Here is a 13,227-nt window from a genome sequence, read left to right on the forward strand (position 1 = left end):
ACCCCTACAGTCATTCAACGGAGACTTTCTGCCGCACACCACAGCATGCCTAAGATTGTGTCCACGGATCGTTAAGCACATGGAGAATAGGAGTGGGCGTGTCGCACATCACCGCAGCGCTCCTAACGTTAGCTTTATCTGTACCGAGGACTCGCCCCAGCGAGTTCGCAGAGAAATCGGCGTTACTTGGGGCCACGGATGCAATGACGGGCAGCGGCGTGTGTCAGCTGGTGACGTGGCTCGGCGCGCTGCCAGGGTATTAATCCGCGCGGACGGCCGGCTGCTGAAAGCCGCACCCCAACCACATTCGTCCCCGCCGCGCCTTCCGCCAACGCTGCCGCCAAACGAATAGCGGGACTTTCTGTCGTCCTCTTACCACACGTGTGGCGCCGGCTCCCAGCAGACTTCGGCTTATTATTTAAAGTCTCAGGTTACGAAATCTCCTATATGCGATTCGCCACAGTCCTAAATATATCGTAACCTCGAGAGAACAGACGTAGGAGCGACAGCGAATTAATGAACGGAGGAGGTACTGGAGACGGTGTCATTTACTGGATTTCCTGTTACGAGGCACCGTGCAACCCTGAACGCTAATGTCACCTGCTCTACGCAGGATGCACACAGAGATTACAAACCACGAACGAATATGACTTACCTGCTAACGCAGGAAGATGCGTAGAAAACCTAAGGCTTAGGCAGGAATTTTCTTTACGCTGGTATCAACAGTCACTAAGAATTTGCTACGGTTCAAACAATGATTTCTTCGAGGCAGTACACTTTTTGCCCATATCTAATTTCTTAAATTTACCTTTATTACAGCCCTGTTTCTGATCTTAAGCTACTGTCAAGTAATACTTGCGCATATGTGGTAGTCAACAACATTTCTGCACTGACCTATTTTTAAATCTGGCATACATATGTACAGGTGGAAACATTATCACATGTGCGTTGGCGGATATGTACATCAAGGGGAAATTTTTACAGTGGCAGTTCACACCTTTGTCAATCATATGCATTATGAGTGACTCGACATGCAAACAACATAAAACACAGGTACGTTAATACTTACGTCAATGCATATTTTGATCCACACATTCTCTTCCACGTGCAACGGCGAGTCCTTCATAATGCTTACGACGACAAAGGTTTACACTACCATTGTAGATGTTGACGCACATGTCCTTCTTTGTACATATGCTAAAATGTCTGTTGATGAATATGCATACTAAATTGTAGAAGTGTTCAGGGCAGAAACGTTGTTGATGCACACTCTTATGCAAGTTCGACTTGAAAACGGCTTTCAGACCGAAAAAAATCTTGTTACGAACATCAATAATACAGAAAAAAGGCAATACTAGATAAGATTTATAGCTCCTGTCATATCATGAATTTAACCTTCAACGAAACTTATCGAGAAAGTAACTTTTCCTTGGGCTGTAAAAAGAAGAAAATATAACATGCGTAGAAAAATATGAAGTAATGAATCTACCGTAACATACATCACCTTACACCTAATGATTGACATATATAACTCGTCAAAATCCAATACTACTTACCTAAGTTACATGTAATTCTACAACTGTAATTAATCCAACTCTTATTGTGCGACCCTGCAAAACAGTGTGTCTTAATAATTTCATGAAGGTAAACGTACAAATGCTACTAGCGATTTGTACAAAACACACACACCCGTCATTTCGATGATCTCACAGTGCTTTACTTTCTGACTGGCACTCCTGTACGAGTATGCCATCACTTAGTCACTTACTGCCTTGGCGCACTTGTGCCCTGTATTCTGAATTAACTCTCCCTCCACTGAGCGCCCCCCCCCCCCCCCTCACTGCTTCATTCTCATGTACACTCTAATTACTCCGTGAATACATTCAGACCCAGGTGTCTGGCAACGTTATTAATATCAGTTTGTTCGTAGATATTTTGATACTTACTATTTTAAGTAACCAATTAATAACAGTGTTTACTCCCGAGAGGGTTCGTTCCTCCGGGCTTCCACAACAAGCTCTAGAGTTCGTAAAATACCATAGTAACTCAATGCTAACAGCCTCTTTCCACCTCTGTGTTGTTACTAAGATTATGGGCCGCGACCTCTCAGAAAATGAACCACACCTCCACTGGATTTTTGTTATTAAATACTTGCGAATCGGTAATTTCGTGTAATTTATCTTGTCTCGCTACAATCAAAACGATGTGGCAAGATATCTTACTTAGTAATTTGGATAGCATCGTGAGGTAATTTGCATACTACAGGAAAGACAGATATAGGAAAATTAAAACGACCTCCGGGGAAAAGAGAAGCAGTTCTATATTAAGAGCATAGATGGCAAACCCGTACTAAGCAAAGAAGAGAAGGCCGAAAGCTTTAAGGAACAGGGTCGGTCTAAGGGAAACAGACTTGAAGAAAATATTATAGAAATGGAAAAGCAAGTAGATGAAGATGAGATGGGAGATACAGGGGTAACGTACTGCGAGAAAAATATGAGAGGGCTGTGAAAGACCAAAGACGAATCAAGTTCCCTGGGATAGATGACATTTCCTCAGAATCATCAAAATCCTTCAAAAGCAGCCATGACACGATTATTTCACCTGGTGCGCAAGATATGACAGGCGAAAGACCCTCAGATTTCAATTATGTTCCAAAAAAGTCCGGTGCTGACAGATATGAATATTACCTAAACATCAGTTTAATAACTCACTGTTGTAAAATATGACATGAATTATTTACTGCAGAATGTAGAAACTGGTTGAAGACGACTTCGAGGAAGATCACCTTGGTTTCTGGGAACAGGAACACATGAGACTGCACTGTTTCTACTATTTATCTGAGAGATAGACTGAAAAAAGGCATATATACGTTTAAAGATTTACAGAAAGCATTTGACAATGCTGACTAGAATGCGCTATTCTGAAAGTAGGAAGGATAAAATACAGGGAGCGAAGACTTATCCATAACTTGTGCAGAAACGATAGTGCAATTACAACAGCGGAAGGGCATGAAAGAGTAGTACTATTTGCGAAGGAAGTGAGACTAAGGAGAAATTTGAAAAGGGAATTGATGTTAAGAGCGAATAATTAAAAGCCTTGAAGTTTGCCAATGAGGCTGTGATTCAGTCAGAGATGCAAAGGACTTGCAACTTTGCAACAGCAGTTGAACGGAATGGATATTGTCTTGAAAAAGAGGGTAAAAATGAATATCAACAAAAGTAAAACAAGGGTAAGGGAATGTAGTCGAACGCCATTGACTCTGATGGAATTAGATTATGGAATGAGACACTAAAAGTAGTAGATAAGTTTCCCCAGTTGGGAAGCAAAATAAGTGACGATGTCAGAAGTAGAGAGTATATAAAATGCAAACAATAGCAATAAATGCTTACAACGAATAAAAATACCTTCTCCAAAAGTACTTGCCTGGAATGTAGCTTTGTATGGAAGTGAAACATAGACGACGAAGAGTTCAGACTGGAAAAGAGAGGAACCTTTTGAAATCCGTTGCTACAGAACAATGCTGAAGACTAGATGAGCAGATCAGGTAACCAATAAGGAGATACTGAATAGAACTGAGAGAAAAGAAATTTGCGGCGCAAGTTGACTAAAAAAAGGGATCGGTTGATCGGACACATCTAGAGGCATCAAGGAATAGTCAATTTGGTGTGTGAATGGGGGCCGAGGGGGATTGGGAGGAGTGTACTGTAGAAGGAGACCAAAGAATAAATACAGTAAGCATATTAAGGTGGAAGTGGTTTCAACAGTTGTCCAGAGATGACGAAGCTTGCTTGTCCAGAGGTGACGAAACTTGCACAGTGTAGTCTACCACTGTGGTTGCATCAAACCAGTCTTCGAACTGAGTACCGAAAGAAGAAGAAGAAGAAGAGGAAGAGGAAGAAGAAGAAGAAGGTACTTTGCTACACAGCTACCGTTCACTTGTTAATGAAGAGAAGTGAAGTATCGATTACAGTCGCCTCGCCTCCTGGCTGTGGAGTGTGTGTGAGTGCTGCTGATTGGCCAGAGCTGAACGACAAGGCGCAGCCAGGAGCAGGCAGAGAAGAAGGCAAAGGCAGCGGAGGAGAGGAGGACAGGTGGGGGGGGGGGGGCAACCGAGGGGCGACGAACCCTCCTCAGGGACCGCCATTCGCCTGGATGAGATGATTTGCGTGCGCCGCTGTAGCTCTCACAACTTCGCGGTACAAATTTGATGTTATGGCAGCAATATTCGAGACGGAAGTTCGATCAAAAGCTGACCAAAAATATAAAGCGGCGAGAGAAGAAGCGCATCCCATTTCGCAGACAGGAAACTCTCCGCGAATTATTATATTTGTACAACACAGCTTGCAGTTACGTCTATTTACTTCCAGCTGTACGACTCGCTCCCGAGTTCTTCAGCTGTATTTTGCAGAGCGGCGTCCATATTCCTCGGGATTCGCATCGGTTTTTTAACTTATCTTCACTTTGCAACGTAAGTGTATCGATAGAACGTCGCACATCTTTTACAGTGTTCATTTCCTACGTCGCGTTTGTGACTGCTGTCCACCTGTCGCGACTGGAGGGGGAAAAGATACTGCAATCTTGAAGCACGGAATTTTCTGTACTTACTCTAATGGGTAATTCCCAGCAGAAGCAGAACTTCATACAGAAACATCTCGTTGTTGAAGTAGCGAGACATACCTGGAACAGAAAGAAATTATTAGAAAATTCTTCTCTATACGTTATGCAGAGAACATAAAAAAAACAGGCACACAAAAAATTAAAACTTGGATTATGCAAAAGAAGGAAGGTAACAGAAGGTAATATAAGTTCATTCCGCTACAAAAAACACGTGTACTACGGCCCTTACAGATCTGCCTGTTTCCTCACATGTCACGATCGAATAAAAGGGAATATCGGCAAACAAAACAGTTCTACCTTTTGGCACGTAGTCCCGACGTGGAACGGCCAGTTTTCACAATGTGTAGTATGATTCATAATACTACACCTCTTGGAGTGATTACGAGTGACAACGCATCACCTGTGAATCTCGAAAGTTACGACGCTTCCGAAATACTCGGTGCAAGAATACAGTCATGGCGTAGTCGCGTTGACGCACACAGTGGAAGGTGCAATATAAAGCAATGTATTCTCTTTTACAAGTAATACAACAAATAATGTCACTTCGCCACTCTGTTGAGATTTGTCACAATTAAGAAGGTACATCAGGATCACGGAACGTTTTTTAGGTATAGAAAACCGAGGGTAGAAGGAGTGGGACAGGGCGAGGGAGAGAGGAGAGAGAGAGAGAGAGAGAGAGAGAGAGAGAGAGAGATGAATTCATTCCCAGTTCAAATAATAAGAGGATTACTATAATGTGTGCGGTGTCTGTTCTTTCTGACACGCAGCATAGTCACAGTTCTGCAGCCGTAAAAACACATGATGACAGAGAAATACAGACGTCATCCACATGAGGGCTGAAATAGTTCAGTATGACAAGTGGAAATTTGTACCGGAGCTGGATTCGAACCTGATACGTCCGAATCAATCTATACCACACACATAATAATAATATCTAAGCCTTGACAGCACTACATGATATCTTCAGTGTGGATGAACCCTAGGTCGGACCACTTCCGGACATCATCGCGAGATGCTGCGAGGAATGAGGAAAAATGACAGGGGGGCGCTACAGAAGCAGTATGTGACAAGTTGAGAATTTGGATTGGACGCAAAGCAAAGCGTGCTTGGATAGCTGACGCGGTTAAAGCAATCCCTCGCATAAAGCACGAAATCCAGGTTCGAGACCCGATTCGGCACAAACTTTCATTTGTCGCCACTGAATTATTTCAGTCCCCTCGTGTGCCTCATGTCAGTATTTCTCTTTCATCATAACAAGAGGACATTTATCCCCTCCAAACTGCTGGAAATTAAAACAAGTGTGAACACCAGAAATAATTTATGTACACGTACATTATACATGTATGGGCCACTTTCCGCCATAATTATCATGCTGACAGAGGCATCTGTCGTAACGATGAATCAGCTTTCCTGCTCTCTCTATAAAACGCCTGTAATCAGTCTGGTGCGCCATGTAGTCTTGGTGCCCTTTTTAGTCTTTCAGCCACACAGTTTTATATCATAGGGATCAAACATTAACAAAAGTGTACAACAAAGCAGAGGTTGTCCAGATCTCATCAAAATCTTTAGTAAACTAAAAGGCGTGCTATCGCCAGATGTCGTTCCCCATTTTGGGCAAAAACCTTGGATTGCATACCAATCCTCTCTACAATGTCCCATGGAGAAGGGGATGTGACACAGTTGATGGTGACTCATCCTTCGGATGGGGTTTTTCAGATCGGTTGTTGCCCTGGTGCTACAGAGAGGAGTAAGGCTATGTCTCCTTTTTCGCATCACAATACAGAAACATGCACACATATCGATTTCAATCACGAAAACTCATCACATACACTTAACCCACCTCCTACACACGGCAGGGAAAGAGGACTTTGTACGCAGAAGAAGAAAGCCCTTTCCGATTAGCTGGCTAATTCTAACCCTCGGGATCTCCCACCATCAATGCCATATGAGTTGTTCTTTTTTCAGATGTTGTTCTCCTGTATCAAATCGACAATCCCTTGCATGATTGAAATGATAAGTGGTGATCACCCTCCAGACACAATGTATTTGGTTTTCATCTGCTTTCTGAAATGAAGAGATGGTTGGGAGAACGACGTTCCACCTCAAATGAAGAACTGCAGAGCACCACGAAGGCTTTACTCATTAGCTACTTGACAGTGTCTTTCCTGAGAAAACAGAAAAGCTGACTGATGATACAACAAATACCTCCGTCTTAATGGTAATCTTCTAGCAAAACATTCCATACAAATAGTATGTGTACATAAACTCCTTTTGATATTAATATCTGTTTTAAACAGCACCTCTATCGGATACTGATAAGAAAGAAAAATAGCCATCATACAGATCTCGACTCCCCTCACAAATTAGACGTTTCAGTAAGTCACTGTCATCAGCTTCCGGTAAAGTGTCAAGATAACGTCCTTGTCCTCCTGTTGTATTAAAAGATCGAAGATTATTATTTAACACCCGTCAGTTACGTGGCCATTAGAGAAAAAGGAAAAATATGGATTGGGGAAGGATATCGCACTAATCATTTTAAGGAACAATTTCTGACATTTGCTTTAAGCGAATAAGTAAAATCAAAGCAAACATACAGCTGGATGGCCTGACAAGAATTTGAACCACCGTCTTCCCAAGTTTCAATCCACTGTCCTACCATTGCATCGTATCGCTGTATCCTGCTGAATTAGAAATTAAATTTGCACGTAACGTAATCAAATTTTTAACAAAACATTTTTGGAATTACGTATTTACAGTTGCAAAAATGGCAATTTTCTTTGAGTATTGAAAGCAGAAGCCACTAGGATAGAATGAAGGTAACTTACTTGGACGACAACGTAGGACTCAACGAGTTTCTTTACTTTTGCAGAAAGAATACATTTTTATAAATCGCCGCTGCTTTATTTTCGATGAATGTTGTTAATGCTAGAAAAATTGAGATCCATCACTGATTCCCAAGGCGATAATTTAGGACACAGCCATACAACAGGCTGCTTTAATTTATGGATTTGACTTCTCTTAATGTATTACGGTGTGCAGTATATAATCACGGAAATGTGGTCTATCTTAAGCAACCACATTTTTTTATTTAACACTTAAACACGTTTTGGTAAAGTTTCACCATAATCAGTTTGTCCATTTTTCTCTGCAAGTACGCGTGTGTGTCCCTAGCCAGATGATTTGAAAGAGAACCTGAAAAATTCACATCTGGCCTGAATGGAATGTCCTGGTTATGCAGTTTATTTACGGTACGAGGGTGTGCAGAAAAGTAATGCCTCGAATGTTTTATTCTGTTCTCAATATCGGTTGAGGCATTACATGTCACACATATTACTCGGTCGACTTTCTCACTACACTGAAAGAAATTGGAACCATCTACCACTAGATGACTTCGAGCTGTAGCCTGTAACATGTATGAAATGTAACTACAGTGGTGCGTGTGAATATATATATATATATATATATATATATGTGTGTGTGTGTGTGTGTGTGTGTGTGTGTGAATTCCTAAGGGACCAAACTGCTGAGGTCATCGGTCCCTACACTTACACACTATTTAAACTGACTTATGCTAAGAACAACACACACATCCATGCGCGAAGGAGGACTCGAACCTCCGGCGGGAGGGGCCGCGCAATCCGTGACATGGCGCCTCAAACCGCGCGGCCACTCAGCGTGGTGGAGCGTGTGAAACACCGTAATGTAATCGAGTTTCGAATTCGAAGAGTTTGCCCACACATCGAGGACGCTTCCCTTCAGCATGACAGTACCAGACAATAAACTAGCCATGCGACATCTGCAAGAATCCGACGCCCTGGCTTCGCTGCCATTATCGTCCTCCATACTGTGCTGATTTGGCTCCATTCTATTTTCATCTGTTTCCCAAACTTAAAGAATACCTTTGATGACTTCATTTTGATAGCAATGAAGCGGTGCAACCAGAGGTGAGGTTGTGTCTCTGTCAACAAACATTCTACAGTGGTGCGATCAACAAACTGGTCTCTCGTTGGGAGAAATGTGTTCGTCGCCAGGGCGCTTATGTTGAGAAATAAATATGCAGACATGACAAATAAGTAAGTAGACTGTTAATAAAGTTTGTTTTAAGAGTTTTCACATAAAAAATTCGGAGGCATTACATTTCAGCATGTCCTTGTGTTCAAAGTTGGTTTCTTTCGGAGTCTTTTGTTTTATCCATTTAATTTTCTGTTTTGTGAATATGTGTGTGATGTTTTTTAAAAGTTTCTGTGTATGTTTCTGGTACCTTTGTGTAGGATCACTGGTGAACATTACTTTGTTGTTGTCCTTTAGACATTTTGGATTCATGATTCTGTTTCATTATGACTATAGTGTTCCTCGTATCCGCATTAGCGTCCAGGGCACTGGTGCTTCTACGTTTATCCCTTATTTTCCTGCATGTTTTTCTCTTCTCCATTTTCGTTTGCTGAGTTAATTTAGTTTTCTGTTCCATTATTATACAACTAATTTCGTTTGTTACTAGACTTCTTGTTAGGAGCGCATTGAAGTTTGGGTTATTATTCCTTTCTTGTTGATGTCTAACCAGACCAAATTTCTTCTGTCTCATTTTGCCGTGACTAGACACAAGAAACCATACAGAATGGTTACAGATGTTGTTAAATGCAACACAAATCCACGTGTTATGAAATCGCACAATGTATAATTTAAAATAAAGCTATTTTGTGACAGTAGATGGAATTCATATATATAATCACGGGGCATAGTTTTCATTTCACTTTTTCAACCATTCCACCAACTTGTACAGATTCCGCTGTTTGATAACATTGGCTACCATAGCCCGATAAAATCACATCTGCTTTCACCACTGGCTACATAAACAGCACTACAGCTCGTTGTTTCCAGATGTATTTATATCAGACGGAGATTTATTGTTCATGCTATAACTCATCAGTTCACAGTGGTTGCGTCGAATTCTTTTTCACGATGTCTTAAATCCATTCACATACTAGTTTTGTTATTTGATATCGGAAGCATTTCGGTAACCAACATATACAGCGTCTTGTGAGGTCTACAACCTTACGGCTATTGCGAATGAGTAGAAAAGCTGCGTTTCACATGATCTGTGCTTGCACAACCTATATTGATTCCTACAAAAGAGATGTTCGGTTTCCTAAACTTTGCCGGCCGCGGTGGTCTAGCGGTTCTAGGCGCTCAGTCCGGAACCGCGCGACTGCTACGGTCGCAGGTTCGAATCCTGCCTCGGGTACGGATGTGTGTGATGTCCTTAGGTTAGTTAGGTTTAAGTAGTTCTAAGTTCTAGGGGACTGATGACCATAGATGTTAAGTCCCATAGTGCTCAGAGCCATTTGAACCATTTTTTCCTCAACTTTGTCTTTCAAGACAAATCCGAGAACAGCTTAGTCTTCCCTGAGTTTGACACTAAGCATCCAACAAATGTTGTTCAGCCAGTCCATTCAAACTTTACAATATTTTACAATATCTGTCCCTGAAATATAACTTCGAACGGACTGAGTGATGATAGTTTCCTGGAATTATGCGGCTCTTCTTTCCTGTCGCATGCCGCCTATCCTCTTCGTAACTACTGCATCCAACATCATTGACGATATGCCTTGTGTATTCGTGTTTAGGCCTGTCCTTGACACTCATTGTCTCGTTGCAGGCCGTCTTCATTCTTTCTCGATCTATCCCTTGGATCTTCAACAGTCTTAGGCAATTAAATGTTTCAAATGCTTCTTATCGTTTCACTTCCACCTTTTCTACTATCCACATTTCCCACCAATAGCGTTGCGCCCCAAACGCAACTTTTATTCTGCTTGAAAAAAGCAAAAAAAAATGGTTCAAATGGCTCTGAGCACTATGGGACTTAACATCTAAGGTCATCAGTCCCCTAGAACTTAGAACTACTTAAACCTAACTAACCTAAGGACAGCACACAACACCCAGCCATCACGAGGCAGAGAAAATCCCTGACCCCGGAAAAACAGCAAAACACGTTCACGTCTCCTGGCCGAGATTCAGAATTAGCAGTCGAGTATGCGCACCTGATGCGCATACTTTTACTACAGTAGTTTTCTTCCTGTCAAATTGAGTACTGTAGTCATCAGTTATCTCAAAGTTCCATTTCATTAAGCACCCCACTCAGGTTCTATTGAATTTCCACGAGTACTATTGCGTCACCAGCAAACCTAAACACGCTGATTTTCTGTCCATGATAAATAATTCCTACATCGACATACTCCTTTAGTTCCCGTAATATTCATTTGTATAGAAATTAAATACCACTATTGGACAACAAGCAAACTCTCTTACGCTTTATCTGACTTAGGCCTCTTTTGAATTATAATGTAGGCGGCAAGATAATCTTCGGGAATATATCTGGTAACCTACAATAACCGATTAAGAACTGCACGTATATTCAGTAAACGCCGTGAAGCACATGACAATGTCTACTTCGCTTTGTACCACTTTCTAGGGCTTTCGTTCCATTCGCGGAAGGAGCACGGAAATAATGACTGTTCAAACGTCTGTGTGCGCGTCGTAACCAGTCCAATTGTCTCGCAGCGATCCTACGGGAGTGGCACATAGAAGGTTGTACTATGCTAGAGTCCTCATAAATACTGGTTCTCCAAACTCTGTATGTATGCTCTGACGTTTAGTTGGCGTCTTTCTTCCAGCGTCTGCCAGTCCATTTTTCAGCATCTCTGTGAAGCTCTCCCGCGTGTCAAACAAACCTGTGACCATTTGTGCTGCCCTTCTCTGTATACGATCAATATCTCATGTTAGTGCTGTTTGGTACGGATCCCAGAGACGCATTTGTAGGATAGGTCGCACGAGCGTCTTGTAAGCAACTTCCTCTGTTCAGTGACTGCATTTTTCTAGTATAGTACCAACTAACTGAAATCTGCCACTTTATTTACCAACGACTAAACCTATGTGACTGCTCCATTTCAAACCTCTACAAATTATTACACGCAGCGCTCGCGTCATTTGGAAATATCTTAAACTTCATACAGCAGTTGAAGATAGTTTTACAAAGATTATAAAGATCTAAATGGAGCTCCAATGTTAGGCGCGTAATGGGGCCCCTTAGGGATATGGCGGCTAAGGAGGGGAAGAAATCCAGTGTGCACTCCGTGTGCATTCCGGGTGGAGTCATTCCTGATGTGGAAAGGGTCCTTCCGGATGCCATGAAGAGCACAGGGTGCAGCCAGCTGCAGGTGGTGGCACATGTCGGCACTAATGACGTGTGTCGCTTTGGATCTGAGGAAATTCTCTCTGGATTCCAGCGGCTATCTGATTTGGTGAAGGCTGCCTGTCTTGCTTACGAGATGAAGGCAGAGCTCACCATCTGCAGCATCGTTGACAGAACCGACTGCGGACTTTTGGTGCAGAGCCGGATGGAGGGTCTGAATCAGAGGCTCAGACGGCTTTGCGACCGTGTTGGCTGCAGATTCCTTGACTTACGCCATAGGGTGGTGGGGTTTCGGGTTCCGCTGAATAGGTTAGGAGTTCACTACATTCAGCTGGCGGCTACACGGGTAGCGGACGCTGTGTGGCGTGGACTGGGCGGTTTTTTTAGGTTAGAAGGCCTCGGGAAAGTACGGGGTAAGCTGCAATCTCAAAGGGTTCATGGCAAATACAGGACGTGCTTGGATCAAGGAACAGTCGGAATTGTAGTTGTAAATTGTTGTAGTTGTGCTGGGAAAGTCCCTGAGCTTAAACCGCTAATAGAAAGCACAGAAGCTGAAATCGTTATAGGTACAGAAAGCTGGCTAAAGCCTGAAATAAGTTCTGCAGAAATTTTTACGAAGTCTCAGACGGTGTTCAGGAAAGATAGATTAGGCAGAACTGGTGGTGGAGTGTTTGTGTCTGTCAGTAGTGGTTTATCTTGTAGTGAAGTCGAAGTAGATACTCAGTGCGAAGTGGTATGGGTGGAGGTTATGCTTAACAGCCGAACTAAGTTAATAATTGGCTCCTTCTACCGACCCCCCAGACTCTGATGATATAGTTGCTGAACAGTTCAGAGAAAATTTGAGTCTCGTAACAAATAAATACCCCACTCATACGGTTATAGTTGGTGGGGACTTCAACCTTCCCTCGATATGTTGGCAAAAATACTTGTTCAAAACCGGTGGTAGGCTGAAAACATCTTCCGAGATTGTCCTAAATGCTTTCTCCGAAAATTATTTCGAGCAGTTAGTCCACGAACCCACGCGAATTGTAAATGATTGCGAAAACACACTTGACCTCTTAGCCACAAACAATCCAGAGCTGATAGAGAGCATCATGACTGATACAGGGATTAGTGATCACAAGGTCGTTGTAGCTAGGCTCAATACCGTTTCTTCCAAATCCACCAGAAACAAACGCAAAATAATTTTATTTAAAAAAGTGGATAAAGTGTCACTAGAAGCCATCCTAAGAGATAATCTCCATTCCTTCCGAACTGACTATGCAAATGTAGACGAGATGTGGCTCAGATTCAAAGCTATAGTAGCAACAGCAATTGAGAGAGTCATACCTCATAAATTGGTAAGAGATGGAACTGATCCCCCATAGTACACAAAACAGGTCCGAACGCTGTTGCAGAGGCAACGGAAAAGGCATACGAAG

General features: G+C 42.4%; 1 protein-coding gene across 1 annotated transcript in view; it reads right to left on the reverse strand.

The window, feature by feature from the left end:
• LOC126237026 (pseudouridylate synthase RPUSD2) overlaps positions 1-13,227 on the reverse strand; it is an 882,831-nt gene that overhangs the window by 738,923 nt on the left and 130,681 nt on the right. Inside the window, exon 2 of the mRNA XM_049946770.1 lies at positions 4,606-4,677. Within this exon, the coding sequence (XP_049802727.1) occupies positions 4,606-4,641 (36 nt within the window). The 5' untranslated portion in view covers positions 4,642-4,677. The remainder of the gene's footprint in view (positions 1-4,605; positions 4,678-13,227) is intronic.

Source organism: Schistocerca nitens, chromosome 2 (assembly GCF_023898315.1).
Source record: "Schistocerca nitens isolate TAMUIC-IGC-003100 chromosome 2, iqSchNite1.1, whole genome shotgun sequence".
NCBI classification, from domain to species: Eukaryota; Metazoa; Arthropoda; class Insecta; order Orthoptera; family Acrididae; genus Schistocerca; species Schistocerca nitens.